Below are 19,735 nucleotides of genomic sequence, written 5' to 3' on the forward strand. Positions count from 1 at the left end.
TTTCAGGCTTTAAATTCATTATTTAAATACTACAAAAGTGTGAAAAATTTATAATTATTTATTACAACTATAGCAATCAATTACTCATCATCGAATGGATCAGGGACATACAATTTGCCTTGCTTCTCCACACATTGTCCAATGTTCCAGCGATGGGTAACTTTGGTAAAATCCGGGCAAGAAGGAAAGGGGCTACATCTGCCAAGAAGTGGTCATCCTTTGACCCCTCAAACTTTGGAGCCACCACCACGCTCTCTTGATGACCTTGGTAGAAGTCAATAATGTCATCCAGTGCCACCACCCGCTTGAAATCCCGAAACCTTACATGGTCAAGATTCTTGACTTTCGTCCCGTCCTTTAGAACAACGCAATTGCCATAATGTAGCCTCCTCGACACAAGCCTCCCAGTAGGGTCTAGATGGTCAACCACGAGGTTGACATACTTCTCCTCGGCGGCACTAAACACCACGATATCGTACACATTTGAAACCTTCCCCAGAAATTCATCTACACCTAATCTCTTCATGATGTGGAGTGGTGCATCATCGTCAAATTCCATGCTGAAATCTTCAGAAGAGATGAGATCCTTATGAGCGTATACCAGTGGATTGTCTAAATCGAGAATGACATGATACCCTAAAAAATGAAAGAAAACCTAAAACTTGAAGGATGGTTTCGGATCATTCAAATTAACAAGGAAAAAAAAAGGAATCTAAGTTGGGGCCAAAAGTAATTGCATTCATTTATAAGTAGGGATTAATAGTGCTAGGATTCCATTGTGCTGTGCTCATCCATAGCTTACATTTTCTACACAATGACCATGAAAAAATCACACCCAAGTTCAACCACTGTGATTTGGTATATGTCAATGCAGACTGAGATCTTTGGAACAAGATCCTTAAGAGTACATATGACCTTAGAAGATCATTTGGATCACTTTCAACCAGAATTTGGATATGTACAGGTCTTTGGTGAACTTTTCAACAGGGCAAAATAAGCCCAAGCCTCACAGCCACACTGGATCACCTAATGCCGGAGGATGGGGACGCTGCCAAGGAAGATCCCCTTTACATTGAGAGCCCACAGCTTTGCAACACCCCATGAACACCAATAGGAGCACGTGCCCACCTCAAACAACAAGTGAGACTTCAAAAAGGACATCACTCATCCAACATTTGATGCCGGAGGATAAGATGCTTAGAAGACTGATTGCTTCTGAGTTCCTTTATGTCTGTTGTTTTGTGCCTATGTGAAGCTATTGACAAAAAATGTGATGATCCATATGAACCTCTTCACAGGATCATGGGGAGAGAGAGAGAGAGAGAGAGAGAGTGTGTCTTTGCCATGACATCCAGCGAAGTAGCAAGAGGAGTGATCGCGGTGCCTCCTGCAGGCATCTCCACGCTAGGCCATCGCCAAATCGCGACTCTTCTGCGCCAATGTGGTGATTCCAAGTCCCTTCCGCGAGGGAAGCTCTTGCACCGCCGCCTGGCCGCCACCCTCGACCTACGCCACCACCCCTTGTTCAGCAATCTCCTCATCCTCATGTATGGGACCAGCCTCCCGGACGCATGGTCCGTCTTCCACGATCTCGTCCACAAGAACGCCTTCTCCTGTAACATCATGATCTCGACGCTCTGCGCAAACGGCGAGAGCGCGCAAGCGATTCATCTCTTCCTCGCCCTCGCCAGCGATTCAGTCGTCCGCCCCACCCACGTCTCGTTCGTCGCCGCGCTCGCCGCCTGCGCCAATTGCCGCGATCTCCAGTCGGGCATCCGGATCCACGCCCAGATCGTCGCCGCGCCACCCGCGATCGCGAGCAATCCAGTCGTGTGCTGCGCCCTCTTAACCATGTATCGGAAATGCGGCAGCCTGGCAGACGCGCGGAAGGTCTTCGATGACATGCCTCGCAAGACGATAGTCGCCTGGAGTGCGATGCTGGCTGCTTACACCAGAAATCCCGATCAGGGCGGGCTCCCCGCTGCGATCGAGCTCTATCGCCAGCTCCGGGATGCCGGCATTGGAACACTGCGATTGCCGCAAATGCCCATAATGGGCAGTTTAGAGCGGCGATTGCGCTGCAGTGGAAGTTGGATCTGGAAGGGATCGGGCCTGATATGGTGACGCTGACTGAGATCCTGGCAGCGTGTTCTTGGAAGCAGGATAAAGCACAGGGTATAAAGATCCACGAGCGTACTTGCTCGTGTGGCTGGGAGCGTAATGTTGTCGCTGGAACCTCTATCGTCAAAGTGTGGCAGAATCAAGGAAGCAAAGCGTGTTTTTTGTCAAATGCACGTACGCGATGTTGTGACTTGGAACGCTATGATCTCCGCGCTTGCCCAGACCGGGCATTGCAGAGAGGCGATCAATCTCTACAAGAAGATGGGCGTTCAAAGGAATTCGAGCAGTTTCATGAGCGCCCTCGGTGCTTGTGCATTTCTAGGATCTCTGCAAGACGGCAAAAAAATCCATGCCGAGGTCATTGCGAGATTTGCCAGCTTGTCTCATCGATTTCTCGAGACTGGAGTGGGTAATGCGATGATCAACATGTATGAAAAATGGCAGCAAGCAGTCGAAGCAAAGAAAGTTTTTGATTCATTAAAATTTAGAAATGTGATCACTTGGAACGCTACTATTGCAGCATTTGCCCAAAACGGGTATTTCACAGAAGCCCTTGACTTGTACCATTGTATGGTTAAGAAATACTCGTCCGTGCGTCCAGACAATGTGACATACGTGAACGCTCTCCACGCTTGCGCGGGACTGGGATGGATCCCAGGGCAGGGATCTTCACTCGCGAATCGCCGCGAGCGAGTGGAGCAGCGACGCAGTGGTGATGAACAGCGTGATGAGCATGTTTGTGCGGTGCGGCAGCCCAGGCGAGGCCAAGCGCGTCTTCCTGGGTCTGAAGAACCGCTCCGCAGTGTCGTGGACGATCGCGATCGCTGCCACTGCACAGCAAGCGAGCAGCGGCGAGGCCGTGGAGCTGTTCTTGGGGATGGTCCACCCGGATTCCTACGCATTCGCAGGGATTCTCTTCGCATGTAGCCATGGAGGGCTTCTCGACACCGGATGGAGCTGCTTCACATCGATGCGGCAGGATTTTGGCGTGGATCCGGGAGCCGAGCACTTAGATCTTCTGGGTCGTGCGGGGCGATCGAATCAAGCCAAAGAGCTCCTCCTCGCCATGCCCTTCTCTCTGGATGATATTTCTTGGACGGCTTCCGTGTCTATTAGGTGATCACTGTGGCGCGGCTCGAGATTCACGAATGGCGGCAGTGGCGTCTAGGATCGCTGTAGTGAAGGGACTGGCGGATGCATGGTGCCCGGTGAGTACCGCAGGGATTCAGATCCACGGGAGTGCGTGGAGATCGAAGAAATTCCTGTGATCGATCTGTTCGATGTGGAGAAGTGCTCCCCTGCTCGGATATTGGCGATTGATTCCATCCGGAGCGCGTCTAGAGACTGGGGCTTCTTCCAGGTACACGAGATCGCTCACCATTGATTGAAATTCCACTGCGTTCTTGTAGATTATCGGCCATGGATTTCCAGAACAACTCATGGCGAACATGATGGAGCTCGTCCACGACTTCTTCCGCCTTCCCATCGAGGATAGGTCCGTGTACTACGCCGAGGATAGCTCCTCAAAGTTTCGGATGGGGACGAGTTTTATCCCGTCCAAGGAGACGCGACGAATGTGGCAAGACTACCTCCACCAGGCGTGCTATCCTCCCTGCGAGATCGCCCAGCTCCCGACTAAGCCTCCATCCTACGTGAAGATCTGGACCGCTTACGCAGAAGCCATGAACCGGTTAGCGAAAAGAGTGCTTGGATTGTTCTCGGAGTCACTGGGACTGGAAAGTGGTGCTCTGGAGGAAGCTTTTGGAGGAGAGAGGCATGCGATGAGGATGAACTACTATCCACCTTGTCCGGAGCCGGAGCTTACAATCGGACTGGACGCTCACGCGGATCCAAACGGTTTCACTATACTCCAGCAGGACACCAGGGTGAAAGATGGCCTCCAGATTCTACACTGTGGAGCGTGGGTGCCGATCAAACCTCTGCCTGGCGCCTTTGTTGTCAACATTGGAGATCAGCTTCAGGTAAGCTTTCTTTCGATCGTCATCGTCGTGCATGCATGAGATTTCCAGGTTTTGATTGTGTGTTATTCAGATTCTTTCCAATGATGCGTACAAGAGTGTGGAGCACCGAGCAGTTGTCAACTCGGAGCGAACTCGAGTCTCCATTGCTTCATTCTATGGGCCAGCAGAAGATAGTCACATTGCTCCGCTGGCGCAGCTGGTCGCTGACGAAGCGCCTGCTTGCTTCAAAGAAAGCGTCTATGGAAATTACCTTCAATCGTTCTACGCTTCAAAACTAGATGGCAAAGCAGCCATTGAGACTGTAAGGTATTAAACTTTGTCTGCGTCTCGTTTAGGTTATGGTCATCCCACTCATTTCCACTCCCTTAGCCATTGGGTTGCACATCTGTGGGTTGTTGATGCAATAGCTAATGCAATAGCTAATGCAATAGCTAATGCAGAGGGTCTCAATCTTTCATACAGCCGCCTTGCTTTATTGATTTGATCCAACATAGAAAATTGGTGACATGCCAGAAAGAAAAGAAGTATAGAAGAATTTACATGTAACGAAACAAATCAAGGAATTCTTTTCTGCTTTTTTTCCTTCTGGCAAGTCAATAATTTTCAGCTGGATCGAACCAACAAAGCAAAAGGTGGGAGATGTCTGAAGTTCTTAGAAAGATTGAAATTGTTGGCGGAGGTGCAACTTAATGAAACGTATCACATGTTCTATTTGTCTTGCTCTCATTCGCTGAGCAGACTAGTATGAAGAAAGGATGACAAAAACCTCCTGTTGTTTACGAAGTTCTTGGAATTGTCATGTATGGCTCGCAAAAGCACAGAAAGCTTCAAGACTTGACCTTCCTGCTTGATTGCTTTAAAGCACCGCATGGCACAGACTGCAAACAAAGATTTATGACTGGTTTAAATTATGAAATCAAGATTTACCTTCAAAGTGCTTGCAAGAGCTACAATGCAGCCAACCACGGCCAACAGTAACTGCTTCTCGTCCGAAATAGAAGTTTCAGAAATAAACCATGCTAGGATGTTCAGGCTATGTACTTGTACAGGCGTAGTGCTATCTGGTATTAGTGTTAGTGACGACAACTAAAACACTGAGCTTTCCAACAGAAAAGAAACAGCATCGGAAGTATGCCCGAGGAGAATTAACTGTAAACTTCTCATGTGGGAAAGTTTTGCGAAAATAAGATAAATACTATGACGAACCTGCAATAGAGAAGATTAGTATTTCTTCTCGATGGAAACTCCCTAATTTTATTACGTTGGAGTCCAAGAACGAGATGATCCTACACAATACAAGAAGTTTCGCCAGACGTAGATACTGGTCAGCACCGAACTGAGAAACATAATCAACCTAAATTATGCACAGATAAAAAAAACTTCATACTTAGCGATCCAAGAGTATCAGTGTTAGTTGCGATTGCTGACACTCCTCACAAAGAAATGGAACTATTTCTTTAATAACTGCTCTGGGTTTCCCAGCTGGTTAATTTCTTGCGAGAATAATAAAACTCAAACTTACCATCGGGACCTTCCACAAAGCATATTGGAAGCCGCGAAGGCTCAACATTTTGGAGTTGTCAGATATCATAGCTGCTTCTAGCATTAAATCAGTTAGAATGTGATCCCGCACTGCAATTTATAGTTCACGTCAGTATACCATGCATCTTGAACAAAATAGCTCGGGAGATGCAACAGTGTGGTGTCCACGGCTGGCTTCTTGTAGGATCCATGCATCTCACCTCAAGTGGGCAGAGATCAAGTGGAAGCTGGAGAGCTATCCCAATTCTCGGGAGATGCGATGAAGAAAATGGCGGGATTGTTGATTTTTGTAGAGAGAATATTCGCACCTTTGACCATTCACTCACCATAACAGAACCCCACCACAGATCTTCCTCTCGCAGTGGAGTTGAATTGTGATCCACAGGAGCTGCAGGGGTGAGCTTTTAAGTGTTTTGAAGCTACTCTCTCTTGTTTTGACTTCCAGGTTCCGTGGATTCAATTCAGAAAGGCCTGTAGGAAAACGTTTCCCTGTAAAAGATCAACAGAGTTTCTTTTTGCCTATGGTGGAACCTCAATGCCAGGTACCTTTTTTGATGACTCTGCAAAATCATAGAAAGAAAGAAACAAATGGAGAGAGAGAGAGAGAGAGAGAGAGAGAGAGAGAGAGAGAGAGAGAGAGAGAGAGAGAGAGAGAGAGGAATTGATCCATCAATTTTATCTGTCTAGGTACTCCTCTTTTTAAATAATTTGTTGTACTATTTAAAATACACTACTCCTCTTTTTAAATTATTTTTTGTGCTATCTAAAATATATCATAATGTATATTCTAATATATTTCTTAACATACTTGAATGCTAAACATAACAACTAATGAAACTAGGCATTTGTTTAGATTGAGGCATTTGCATAATGTTAATTGCTAGCTATTGCGCATCAGGACAAATGGCGAGAAATGGTGTCCCCACTAGTCTCTAGTTTTTAAATAGCTAGAACAATGTTTAACTCTCTTAAGTTCTTTTGTGTTTAACCATCAGGCCATCAATCTTAGACGGCTGGATTTTGTGCCCTCTATATTACAGAAAGAAACCATGAGTGTGGAGGACTTAATGATGTTAATTTTAAATTTATTTTTAAGGTTTACATTGGCATTCTGTTACATGTTAGTGTTAATAAGTGTTAATAGTTTTTTCAATATAGATTATTTACATTAGTGATAAGTTAGACAATTAAATTTAAACACTGATTACAAGTTAATTAGAGAAAGTTTAAGAGCCCTTAGATTAGAGAATATCCTAGAATATATTTAGATATCTAGGTATATGACTTTACTTTGTAAAGAAAAATTAAAAAAAATCTATGAGTGCATGAAATATGGAAATAAAATACAAAAATATGCATATTCAATTAGCTAAATATGCATATTCAATTATTAGTGGTCTAAATTAAAACCAATTCAATGGCTATCAAAATCCCATTACAGTAATAATAATAAATGGCATTGTAACCATACACTTGAACCTCATATCATCCTCTCCTTTTAGAAGAATGGAAAGTAGTTATAATTGTTTGGTTGATAGGGATTTGGAGGAATATTAGGTGGAGGAACTAGTGGATCTGTAGATGCTAGTTATTTATGATCCTTTTGTATGAAGTATTTCAGCTATTTTATATGCACAATTTTTAGAGGATCAACCTATTGAATGTCATGCCAAACCTCATATACTTGTGTCCAATGTAAAAAAAAATGATTTGAGAGACAATCCATAAAAGTTCAAATATAGAGGAAAAGGGCCCATGAATAAAAGTGCACCCCCTTTTTTAATTAATTAAGGGTCTTGGAATACTTTGAATAGTACTGAGTTAAGTGACTTCTCGAGAAGTCTAAATTCAAGAGCTTACATTCAATTTACCGCAACATCTGATACAATCTCTTCCACTAAGCAAGGAGCTATTTAGACAAACTATACACTATAAGATTGGGAAAATTAACTAACATAAGGTCATCTACTTTATACTTTACAGGTTAACAATGATGGGAGTATGCTCAGCAAGAAACACATAAGAGTTCCTATCTTATGTTTATCTAGTATAAATATATACATAATGACCAATTTCTTAACTAGCTTGGGTGAAGATTGATAAAGAGTCTATTAATACCAACCTCTTGTTGTCATGGCAGTAAAGAAAAAATATCTGAAATGACTTGTTGATGAATAATTTTCGATACCTACAATCATATTCCCAACACTTGAGTTGCATACAAATGAGATAATAATGGTGCTACAATTGTGGCAAGCTATCACAAGCCTTGCCACATCTAGAGATCCTCTTGTATATACATGTCCAACTGGAACATTGATGTGATAGACAGGATCATTTCGGAAGCATTCATTGATGCACTTCATCCACGCACACCAGCGATGATTCCCGTCGATAATGTAGAACATTTTCCCCATAAATTATTGAGTCTCAGGATGGCTCATAAGCATGTTATCAAATTTGTAGGACTTCATTTTCCAAATGTCATCCCAAACCCTCTCGATTTCTAGTGACACCGAGAGGGTATTTGTCGTTCCTGGCTTGAAGACCAAAACAAGGAACATACCTATGTTTGTCCTAAGGCCATTATGTTTGTATAGACTATAGATGTTCATGTTGATGAAGTGCGGTGAAGCAGACTGAACAATGTTTGTCTGAGTGAATCGACATAGTGGGATTTCTCGAACTATGTCTCCCGGGCCTTCCCACTTGAGAAACTCTAGAGTCGTATGAATGGCATTCTCTTTGGTTCTCAAAACTGTCTCTTGGAAGCACTTGTCTACAATGTGTTCAAGTAACTCCACTTATCTTTCAGCTTCAACTACACTTTTAGTAGCACCATTATCAGATCTAGCCCCCAGCTCAGGCCCAACACCCCCGTTAGGTGCACTTGGGCACTGCTTTGTAATGTAGCTAGTTTCTGCCATATTTTGTGAATATGTTAAGAGTAGTGGTATTTGTGGTTGTGGCTACAATGGTAGCGACGACAATCGCACTGCTGGTGGTGACGATGGTGGTGGTGGTAGTGGTAATAATAGCAATGATGGCGGTGGTGGTAATGGTGGTGATGACGGTGGTGGTAATGGTGGTGATGAAGGTAGAGGTGGCAATGGTGGTGGCAGTGGTAATGGTGGTGGTGGCAAAAATGGGGGTGCATGTGGATTGGAGCTATCTGGTTGTGAAGATGGCAGAGTTGTCACTGTGAAAATCTCTATCTGAAGGTCAACTTGATTGTCGTCCTGGATTTCATCTTCCTCATGTCTTCTCTTTGATCCAACATCCTTCTCCTTTTGTAGTTGCTTCCGTTTCTGAAAATAAAAAAAACTCAATATAAATTAAAAATGCATAAGAAGCAAGGACTTTGGGGCGTGGACTTAGTGCAGGTGCCGGTTCGCTGGCGAGCTAGCCCTCTGTTCAACGCCAAGTCCAAGTGCCCTGGCTGGGCATTTGTCGCGGGCCGGCGAAGGCGCTTGGGGGCAGGCCGGTTCACCGGCAAACCGGCCCTCCCCCCAGCGCCAAGTCCAAGTGCCCAGGCCGGGCACTTGATGCGGGCCGGCCAAGGCACTTGGGGGAGGGCCGGTTCACCAGCGAACTGGCCCGCCCCCAAGCGCCTTGGCCGGCCTGCCCCCAAGTGCCTTTGCTGGCCCTACGCAGAGTGCCTTGCCCGGGCACTTGGCACGGGCACTTGGCATGGGCACTTGGCACTCGCTGGCGTACCGATGGCCTGCCCGGGTGGAGTCCCCGGCCAAATGCCCAGCTTGGGCACTTGGTAGTGGCGGTGCTGGGCAGTGGTGGCGCTGGGTGTGGCATGGCGTGGGTGCAGCGGTGATGGGCAGCGGCAGCCCTAGGCAGTGGCGGCGCTAGGCATGGCATGGGAGTGGAGGAGAGGGAGTGGAAGAGTAAAAAACTTACTCTTGGCGGCATTCTGTTCGTTGCTAATGGATCCCACAATCACTCCCAATCTCCCACTCTAGTTTTTGTAAAACCTTAATGCCGGCAGCTGCCCTAACCCTAACTTAACTTTCATCACAACTGTTCATCGTGGATGCAATAAAGCTTCATTACATTCTGCAAATATTTGCTAGCAATGTACAATTTCTATTCTGTCTTAGATTTGATCAGGTGACAAAGTCCTTTTGAGTTGTAATTTAATAATAGAGGTGTGCTTTAATATGACTGTGCCATAATGTGGAAATAATGTCACAAACACATAAGTTGAATTGATGATAGTACAAAATTATAAATGAGAATTATGTGTTTCTTGCAAGTAATAGCATCTTGTTAGAAAATAAAAAATTATTAAATCGTAAGGTGTTATTTCCAAAGCAATGTATATAGATAATTTACTATAGGTGATAGATGGTAGTACAAAGATGGAATATATTTAAATGAGTTCAGAAGAATGTGATGATTTCTGGCTTTAATGAAGTATTGAAAATATGTACAATATTTAATTTGTTTGGCAACAGTTGGTTGATGGTAAATCCTAGAATAAAATCATTCCTATCTTTAATATTATGGCATATGCGTGAGGTGATATTTCTTTCCGTTCTACCAAAAGTTAGTCCATATAATAAATTTGAGCATGGTTTTGAATTCAATGTATACAGACTTTTAATATTGTACAATATAGTCCTATATACTTCATATAGAATTTATTATAACAACATTATTCGATGTTAGATCCTAGAATAAAATTGCCCTTTCTTTTCACATAATAGCATAGCACATGTTTGAGGTGACATTTCTTTATAAAAGTTCAAAGTTCCAAAACCTAAAGACAACAAAATGGAGAGTTTCCTTTTGCATTACCAAGATCACCCACCACTTTTTTTCTCTCAAAGTCTTATTTCAGAAAGTTTTCTTTGCTAACGTTTTAATCTTTGTCTCAATTCTATTTCATTGGAGGCTGTGATTCGCAATAACATTGGTGTAGTTGAACAATCGGAGTTTCTTCTTTCAGGTGTAGGTGAAGGTGGACAATATTGGGATTTGCAACATTCCAAGTCGAAGGAGATTCGAGTTTTTGGATCTTTAATCAAAGTGTGAGGTTGCAATTCTACCAAAGTGAATGTGAAGCAAGAGTCGGTTGTCATCATTTCTTCCTATTCTAGTTCTAATGGAAATTTTAGTCCAGTGCGAGCTAAAAATTTCCAAACTCGAACTTCACCAATATTCAAAGCTGTTTGCAATGTTTTCCAATTTTTTCGCCTCTCTATCGACGTGTGTTCCTTTCTGCATAGGCCTGTTAGTGAGCTCCCATCTACATACAATGGCAATATCTTTGAACTACCACCTCTTGTCAGCTCAAAACAAAAGGGGATGGAGACGAAGTAGGACGTTCACAATTGGTGCAAGATCAAGACCACACATTTCCAGCATTTCAAAGGCACAGTGTCCATGGTTCATTGTGGTGGGTATTTGGATTGTGTGAATAAAGCATGCAATCGAGAGCGTGGTAAAAACTCCATATTCTTTGAAGGATCTGTAACCAATCCTCCCATCTGTGACACCATTGGTGTTGGATTCAAGTGTCAGTTTTGCAAGAATGCTCCATTGTATTGTGCCATCTGTGGGGCCAAGATCTACTATTTTCTTCCACGGGATGGAGAGGTTGGTAGAGCTGCAGTACATATTGGCACACACACACATCCAATGCAAGAAGGGATACAAAGGAGTTCAATCAACCGTTTCAAAGATGCAATGCAGATAGAGACTGTGAGAAACTCATCTGCAATTTTGAAGCATGTTCAAAAGACAGTGCTCAAGGATTTTATCACAAGCACTTTACTTGATCTAGACTGCAAGAATACTCAACTGGATGAGACTAGCTTGCGGGAGTTACTATGACATGTGCAACTTGCAACTAACCTCAGAAGGTATGAAAATATTATTACATATTTTTCAATAATATCTCTCTTACATTTTGTTTTATTTAGGATAAAATCTTGGATGTGTGAATCTCGAAAGGGGAAACTCCAATAAAAAATCAACTTAATCCTTGAACTAAAATGAACTTGTCCCTACGAGTTTATCCATGGGAGTTTATTTCCAAATCAACTCGTTAGTGAGCAAGAGCGCCCCTTTGTTTTCAAAATTTCAACTCAACCAAACTCGGACACACATTAAGCATCTCCACCAGGAGCTCTTCGATGCACTTCGGGGATGCACACTAGCAGAGATATGGAAGGCTCGCTGCACTAGGCTATTTGATGACACAGACCTCTACCATGGGCCCTGCCTCTGGTGTGGATCTTGTTTTCCGAATGGATATGTCTGGGTCAAGTGACCTTGCTAATGCATGGGTACATGGGGTTTTAATTTATCCTCTATAAACCATAGAGTCCAATTTTGACCTGCTCAAAACCGGGAAAGAGCTCTTCAAGATTTTTAGGGGGGGGTGGGACGAGGGGGACAAAGTAGAACTAGTACTCGAGTCTGTGACATCCGATCTCCAAGCTTCCGAAGTTTCGGGTGTTGAACTCTGTCAACTTGGGGAGGTACACATACCGTCATTCCTGAACATGTGCTGCTAAATCCATATTGGTGGTTTCCACGTCCATTCTTCTTATCCAGCCTCACTTCTTCCTCTAAAAAACAGCCACAGCTCCTTCTCCTTCGCTATCTTCCCTTCCTTGCCTCGTTTGATCAGCGTGTCCAGGCGGGCCGCGAGTGAAACGATCAATCTAGACCAAACCTTTGAGATAGTTGCTCGAGCCGAGGGGTCCATGTCATCGAACAGCCTGGTGCAGCGAGCCTTCCATATCTTTGCTAGTGTGCTTCGTATGTGATTGCAGCTCCTCCAGTTGACGTTCGTTTGAGTACCGCTGCTGCACCTTCCCATACTTCCTGTGCTGCCAGACATTCCCATAAGATGTGTCACTATGTTTCTGTGGCGCCACAGGTCTTGCAGGCTGTGTTCGGGAGATGTATGGCTGCCATAGAGGGAAGACGTTCTTGTTGGGCCAGCCACATGAAGTAGAGGTTCTTAGCTGACCAGCGCCCCTTCTAGATCTTGTTGATGCAGTGTGAGTGGTTCCTGGAGTGGATCTGTTGGGCCTTTGCTTTCCGAATGAGGGAGGATCGAGTCAACACCCTGATCAGTTTTTGGCCAAGCTTGGTCTCGTACTGGAAGAAGTCCTTGCACGTGGTTCTTCTCCAATGCCACTCTATGGGATCCCACTTGAGTTCTTCCAGGGATTGTTAGCGGAACCAGTAGAGGCGAGCATATTGTTTTTCTGGGATCAATGGATCAACGTTGGCAGTTCTTTTCTCCATTTGAATCACTCTGATCGGTTTAGCTCTGCTCATATCGGGGAGGTCCTCATACTCAGGGGTGATGATAGGGTACAAGTGTCCAGCCTGTCCTACCTCAAAGATTAGTCTCGATGCCATGTTGGGGAGGGCGCATACAATTGACTCGTCCACCTTCCACCATCGATGGTATTGGTCTTCTTGCAGGTTTAGTTATTCAAGGCATGCGTGTTTGGCTGCTAAAAAGGCTATCTAGAAATTACGCATCCTGTGTTCCGAGATGGTTAATCCGTAGAAGGCATTGATTCAGTCACAGTTGTTGGCCATCTGGTTGGGCTGGATCATGGTGTTTGCCTTTGCGAAGGTTTTCATCCCCACTCTGTGCAAGTCTCTGCATGTCTGGTCCAGACCGCAATCCTTTGAAGCTCCGAGCATTTTACCATTGACAGCAAAGAGTTTGCTCAGGAAAATTGGCTGCCTGTCCAATTGTTCTTTGGTAAGAGGTGGTTTACGTTCCAACTTGCATTTGAATTGCCTCCAGAGCTTGAACAGCTTTCCTGAGAATGTGTGAGCTTTTGTCATTTTGAGTTTGGTGTCCGAGAAGAGCCATTGTTCATTTGTCGCCCAGTTTTGTCTCGTGTGCTCGTTCCTGTCCAGGAGGACTTTCGAAAGTTGTGCTCGCAATAGTATTCTCCATGGTTTGTTGCCAGGCATGAGCATCCTTGTGAAAATCTTGAAGAGGAGAGCCTTGCATGGGTATATTTTGACCATATGGAGCGGGTGGTGGGTTGGACAACCATGGGAGCTTATGTGTATGATTTGAGGTAGTTTTTTTTCTCATTATTTTAAAATGGTTTTAAGTATTGCCCTTTTCACAGGCTATATTAGAACTTGACAATTGCAACAACAGAGTTTAAAGTACAAGACCAGATGGCTCAGGAAATATTTTGGAAATCCCTCTCTAACATTGTATTAAAACGGACTGGTAAGCCTGCCAACTTTCGTGGTTTCATGGCAGATGGGGCTGGGGCTAATTGGAATGGTGTCCATGCAGTCTTTGGGAATGGTCAACCCCTAGAAGGTTGTGAGAGGATTTATGAATTCTATTAGGCTCAAAGCGTAAACCAACACTGCCACCTTATCAAGCCAGATTTCCAATTAGCATTTAAGGAGTTGTGCAAACAATGGCAAGCTGCACCTTCTGAAGAAGAGCACGAGGCAAAAACAAACAAGATTTGAATGTGGTGGGGTAAAGATAGCCATACTGATGTAAGTTGTTTATCACAACTTGAGTCGTGGTTGGAGTGGTGGGAAGTTAGAATGTTCCAATAGGGACATCACTCTTTTCAGGTTGGTTTTTCTTTTTTTCCTCTCTTTTTATTGCTTTTTAATATCATCTTTTTATAAAGATCAACCACTTGAGGATCTTGCATACACCCCAACTGTGAATCTCTCAATGAGTAAACATTGGAGCTAGCGTTCCTCTAAGGCAGGGAAAGGGAAGATGAGTCTATATGAAGCATGTCTATCAAATTTGATATGCGCCGTAGAGAAGTCTTCAAAAGCCTTGGCATTTGAAGAAGGAAGATACATGGGAACAGAACCTTCGGTTGAGATGTTACAAGAAGAAAGTGACTCCACCAGCACGAACAGTGGCAACTGCAGTGGAGGAAGTGGTCCGTGGAACATTTATGGAGTACATTCCCCAGGCTTCTATTGGTGATATGAAGATTGTCCGCTCAAAGCGTCACTTTTCCTTTGTTGGTGAAGATGTTAGCACAGATCTTGGAGCAAAAAGCTCTCATAAGCCTGATGTTGAGTATCATTTTTCTCCAAGACATCACCCCTGAACCGAGCCACCTCAAGTGGCTGATGAAAAAAGTGCATCACAGCAAGTTGAAATTGCTTATCGTAGCGTGGAGCTAAAGCAATAGGCAATCCATCAAGTGCCAGCAAAATCAAATGTAAAGTGTGTGGGGATGCTTTCGAGGGGCAAGTGTTGGGCTTGGATTTGTGGTGACAAGTCTACTTTTGTTCCAGCCCCATGTTTCCATGGAGAATGAAAGCAAATAGGATTTTCAAGATGGTGTTAGTTATATTGCTACAACACTGATGTCAACTATACAAAGCAGCTTGAAGACACTATAGTGATTAAACCTGATGTAATACCTAAAGAATGGCCGGTTGCTAATGGGGTTGCACTCACCTCAGATGAGATTGAAAACTTTGAGAAATCTAGTTTCAATCTTGAAATGAGAGTTGGAAACATGAGTGATAAAACCAGGATTGTTCCTACATAGATGCATAAGAGGCCAGTAAGAAAAGGTAAGGCAATTAAATTTATTGGTACCATCTCCAAGCAGAAACAAGGTAAAATAAACTTGGCTCAAACACTTGAATATGAGATTCTCTCCACTACGTACATCATTGCGCTTGCAAAGGAGTACATAGTCAAAATAGAAGGTGGAGAGTACATAATTGCCATTCAAGACTTTCCTTCTTGCACATGTTCAGACTTTACAAAACGCGAGGAACATGGGAAGGCATATGCTTCTTGCAAGCATATGTACTACATCTTTATCAACATCTTGCATCAGGATCATAAAGTGCATATTCATATACACCAAGCAAGCCTTACTATTGCCGAGTTGCAGAAAACTTTTGGAGCTAATTAGATTTTCCAGCACTATTGATGCTTATTCTCTATCAATAATATGAATTAATTATACCTTATATAATTAATAAAAATACTTTATTATTTCACTTTTCATTTCATATACTTGCGAGGGTTCTTTTTGCAATACTATCCATAATATTTGTGAGTCTCCATTTTTATCTTTACTATCTCAAAAAATATTTCATTATAGTCTTTCAGGTGCATGATGTTGCAATGTATTGTGAGAGCATATGTACTATCATAGTTGTTTTTTTTTCCTTTCAAATGGTTATATGTCCTTATATATAATCTTTATTCAAATTTAATAATTTTAAAATTCTGATGAACCTGATATTTACTAGCCAGAAAGCACAAAGTACAAATTTAAAGAAGTGACAAGAATACTCTTTTTGCAAACATTTTATTTTATGTTCTAACAAACGTCTCTATCATTGCATGTAGTAAATATTTAAATTATTAGAACAAGAAGTGTCCTTTAGAACATTTTTATCTATATAATATATAAAGAGTTATGAAATTATTAGGTTCGCCATAACTTTAAAATTTTAAAGTTTATAATACTAAATTACAATTGAAAATTGAGCTCAACTCGTGAGCTCAACTCTTCAACTCATGAGCTCAAGTATGGTCTGCACTCTGGATAGGGAAGTTATTAATTATTTTTGTTTTATTTCTAATCTAGATGTAATATAATATAAATAAGGAAGTATACAGTAACTTAAAAGTTAATATTGATTACATCATTATTTATTATATAGCTAGTAATATAATAATAATAATAAATAAATTTGCTCTAAATTATAAATAAATTATAAGAAAATATGTCTCTGATATATTATTTTTCAATTATAGTTAATCTCTTGGATCCCTTGGAAATGATGAACTTGAAAAGATTACACAATAGCTAGTGCAAAATTAGTTTTATAATCTTGTTGTAGAGTAACGAATAGAGCAACAATAGTATGCATAGCATTTTTAGTTTACTTTAGAAAATATAGTGTAAAGCATATACCTAAAATATTTAATATATAATAAAATATTCCTCATTCTAAGGGTTATAATTTCTTGCTGTTAAACTTTTCTAGAGTTTATTTTTATCAAGATTTAATTCTAATATTCTTGGGGGATGGGGAGGGGGGGCCAGCTTCCTATTAGGTGTGTCTATCTTTATTTTACATTTGGCTTAGGTCTAAGCTTAAGATCCATACCATGTTAGCTAGTGGAGTATTTATATCCTTGCGCTAGACCATTAATATGTTGAAATAATGCTTTAGCTTTGTTTTACATGTTTGTTTTAATGTTAGGATGCTAAAAGTTTTAAGACTATTTTAGTGTTGTTTTGTGCTCTTGTTTCATCGCTCCTTAGTTGCATATTCAAGAGTTGTTCCATACTTTTATTTCTTTGTTTCTTAGGCATATGCTTAGGAGTTTGATTCTATCATTTTGTTTAGTGGCCTAAGGCCCTAAAACTTAGGTGTTGCCCTTAGCACACATATCTCAAAAGTTAGGTCTGTTCCATTGCTATCCTATAGTAATTAAAAGGTGAAAATCATATATGCTACAGATATAAAGATGATTTTGTCTTAAGTATATGCTAGAGGATTAACTAACTGTCAATTGAAAGTGAAACCCGAGATCCCTCTAATACTAAATGTAAGTCATTCTTATTAGTTGTTTACAATATGTTTCAAGAGATATGGTTATTTTATAATAATTAACTATAGGCTATAAGGTGAAAATCATATGAATTACATATATAAAGATGATTTTGTTGTGAAATATATATAAAAAGGTGATCATGCAAAGTAAAAGAGTATCCATAACAATCAAAAGTTGGTAATATACTCATGTTTACAATACAAAAATAGAAAATATTAGTGTGAAGGGATGGGATTATAAACTTTTAAATTTAAATTTCTTGGGAAGTCATCCAACCTATTACTACTCAACTAAAAGATATGTATTAAGTATTCCAAAACCCTTAATTGATTGGAAAATAAAATACACTTTTGTTCATAAGACATTTCCCTTTGTATTTAAATCTTTACATATCATTTCTCAAATTATTCTTTTAGGTTGATTACAGAAATATAAAAAACTCTCTTGAGAAAAAGAGAGTTTTAAATTTGTATCCTAAATAACTTGGATAATCATAAAGGAATTCAAAGTACTCAACCATATATTATGTGGCATCAGAGTCAAAGTTAAGAGTAAAAGAAGAACTAATAGTCAATAAAACACCAGTAATATAAGCATGATAAGAATCCTCAATTAAAGACAAAATAGGAGAAGATGATTCATCGATAGTAGTATATACTTGTTGCTGTTATCCACTAGAACTACTAGCAATATAAGCTTAAGGGAGTTGGCATGGATAAAGAATAACATGAGAAATTGAACAAGTATTATTTAGGTATTGATAACAAAATTAAAAAATATATGATAAAACCCAGAAGATTGATGATAAAGGCATGCTTATCAACCATAATTATAACAACTATTGCCCAAACCACCATAAGAATGAAATGAATTTTATTAAAAAGAGAACCACTTATTTGAAACATGAGCACTAATAGATGGTGATTGAGAGTAAAGTGTTGGGGGAAGCATATTGAACAACGATTCTAATCACAAATTGCAGTAAGAGCAATCTTAAAATTATAATGATCATTCATCATAAGATTAGTAACCACAATAGAATACTTTAAAGGAAGAGTGTTCAAAAACCAAAGAAAGCAATCCTCAAGGGTAAGAGTCATATCTCAATTGTAAGTTTAGTTGTATTATATAGCCTTTGTGATATTGCTTGGATCTATAATCCTTAGGTGAAAACTTGATGAAGTTTTTTGGTGTAGCTTGGATTGCAATTGCGACTAATTGCGCCAATTTGCTGTTGTAGTTGCAAAATGACAAAGGCTTTTGATGTCATTGATCTTGTGTTGGTATGGTAATTCTTGCCCTAGAACAAGTTACCAAACATAGGAATCAATTAAAAACTAACTTGAGACCTTCAATCCCCAAGAAGGCTCATGCAAGTGGTTGTGAGTAAGGATAGGCTTGATGTTATTAGAATACTCCAAGTTGTGAGAAAATGGATGTGCATTGGTCATAAGCTGGAATACAATAGAGAAATGCTAACTCTCCCCTTTAACTACTCTTACATGGTGGCAACTGCCACTTCTTCATAAGTCATGACTGTTAATTATGGAGCTTTGCACTTTCTTTAGTGAGCTGGTCATTGATGCATTGTGTTTCCGCACATACTGTCCTTTAGGACATATCTCTAGAGTTAGGATTTTGCTCTTTGCAATGGAGTGTTGAGTTTAAGTCCTTGTGGTAACTTTCTTGAGTTTTTTCTTTGTTGGTGTGGTAGTTTTGGAGAAGCTTGGTTTATGTTGGTCTTTGGCATGTTTATTGATAAGTCTTAAGAGATTTGTTAGTATCTAAGTCTTGTTTTTGGTCAAAGTTCTTTAAATTTTTATTTTTCTTAATGTTGTTTTCTTGAGCTTGATTTTTCAAAATCTTTCTTGTGTTGGATTTTTGAATTTGAGCTTCGTGTTTTTTTATTGTGTTGAGTTCTTGAGCTTGAACTTTGTAAATCTTAAATGTGTTGAAATTTTGAGTTTGAGTCTTTATAGTCTTGATCTTTTGATCTTCATGCCTGTAGTTCTTCTTGATATTTCGTTCTTGATCTTCAAAACTGAAACTTTCATTTCTTTCAAAATTGTTGTTGATGATGTTTGAATCATATGATTGGTATTTCTTAAGCTTGTTAAGCTTGACGGTTTGGAGATGTTTGCCATCGAATGTTGCGATTGTTCCTATTCCTAGAAATTTGAATTTTTAAATGAGGAATGGTCCTTCCCATTTTGACTTCACTTTCGAGCCCATTTTCTCAATGTTTTTTAGAAACCAAAGTACTTGATCATTGATCATTGATCTTGAATTCTTTATTTTTCTTTATTTTTCTCTTTTAGTCGTGGTTGGATTTTCTTCAAGCTTGAATGGCTTCGAGTGTCTAAATTGCTTATAGTCTTTCTTTATCAAGTTTTTCTAGTGTGACTAGTTTTTTTTTATTGATTCTTCTTGGTTGATCTCGTAATGTATTGCCATTCACAATGAAGGATAATGTACTCAAGTGGTGTTAGGGCTTCTAAGT

At 40.9% G+C, this 19,735-nt stretch overlaps 4 protein-coding genes across 4 annotated transcripts; 3 read left to right on the forward strand and 1 right to left on the reverse strand.

Moving 5' to 3' along the window:
* Positions 1 to 76: 76 nt before the first annotated feature.
* LOC112342797 (probable phosphatase PSR2) lies at positions 77 to 1,102 on the reverse strand. Its single transcript, XM_024665176.1, has 2 exons — positions 1,027 to 1,102; positions 77 to 636 (listed from the first exon to the last, which is right to left on the reverse strand). The coding sequence occupies exons 1-2, from the start codon at positions 1,100 to 1,102 to the stop codon at positions 77 to 79; spliced, it is 636 nt and encodes a 211-aa protein (XP_024520944.1).
* A 200-nt stretch (positions 1,103 to 1,302) lies between these two features.
* Positions 1,303 to 2,124, forward strand: LOC112342798 (pentatricopeptide repeat-containing protein At3g63370, chloroplastic-like). Its single transcript, XM_024665178.1, has one exon. It carries the CDS (start codon positions 1,303 to 1,305, stop codon positions 2,122 to 2,124), a length of 822 nt encoding a protein of 273 aa, XP_024520946.1.
* Positions 2,125 to 2,220: 96 nt separating this feature from the next.
* Positions 2,221 to 3,241, forward strand: LOC112342799 (pentatricopeptide repeat-containing protein At4g35130, chloroplastic-like). The gene is made up of 2 exons (XM_024665179.1): positions 2,221 to 2,694; positions 2,780 to 3,241. The coding sequence occupies exons 1-2, from the start codon at positions 2,221 to 2,223 to the stop codon at positions 3,239 to 3,241; spliced, it is 936 nt and encodes a 311-aa protein (XP_024520947.1).
* Positions 3,242 to 3,278: 37 nt separating this feature from the next.
* Positions 3,279 to 4,564, forward strand: LOC9639530 (flavanone 3-dioxygenase 2). The gene is made up of 3 exons (XM_002991369.2): positions 3,279 to 3,481; positions 3,531 to 4,103; positions 4,174 to 4,564. Exons 1-3 carry the CDS (start codon positions 3,320 to 3,322, stop codon positions 4,414 to 4,416), a joined length of 978 nt encoding a protein of 325 aa, XP_002991415.2. The 5' UTR covers positions 3,279 to 3,319; the 3' UTR covers positions 4,417 to 4,564.
* The last annotated feature ends 15,171 nt before the right edge of the window (positions 4,565 to 19,735 follow it).

The sequence above is a fragment of the Selaginella moellendorffii genome, unplaced genomic scaffold (assembly GCF_000143415.4).
Source record: "Selaginella moellendorffii unplaced genomic scaffold, v1.0 SELMOscaffold_119, whole genome shotgun sequence".
Taxonomy (NCBI): Eukaryota; Viridiplantae; Streptophyta; class Lycopodiopsida; order Selaginellales; family Selaginellaceae; genus Selaginella; species Selaginella moellendorffii.

Coding starts and splice junctions, on each gene's coding strand:
- LOC112342798 (XM_024665178.1), top strand. CDS start 1,303: ATGGGGAGAGAGAGAGAGAGAGAGAGAGAGTGTGTCTTTGCCATGACA.
- LOC112342797 (XM_024665176.1), bottom strand. CDS start 1,102: ATGGGGTGTTGCAAAGCTGTGGGCTCTCAATGTAAAGGGGATCTTCCT. Junction 637..1,026: donor TCCCCATCCTCCGGCATTAG/GTGATCCAGTGT, acceptor TTCATTTTTTAG/GGTATCATGTCATTCTCGAT.
- LOC112342799 (XM_024665179.1), top strand. CDS start 2,221: ATGTTGTCGCTGGAACCTCTATCGTCAAAGTGTGGCAGAATCAAGGAA. Junction 2,695..2,779: donor TTGACTTGTACCATTGTATG/GTTAAGAAATAC, acceptor GATGGATCCCAG/GGCAGGGATCTTCACTCGCG.
- LOC9639530 (XM_002991369.2), top strand. CDS start 3,320: ATGGTGCCCGGTGAGTACCGCAGGGATTCAGATCCACGGGAGTGCGTG. Junction 3,482..3,530: donor GAGACTGGGGCTTCTTCCAG/GTACACGAGATC, acceptor GCGTTCTTGTAG/ATTATCGGCCATGGATTTCC. Junction 4,104..4,173: donor ACATTGGAGATCAGCTTCAG/GTAAGCTTTCTT, acceptor TGTGTTATTCAG/ATTCTTTCCAATGATGCGTA.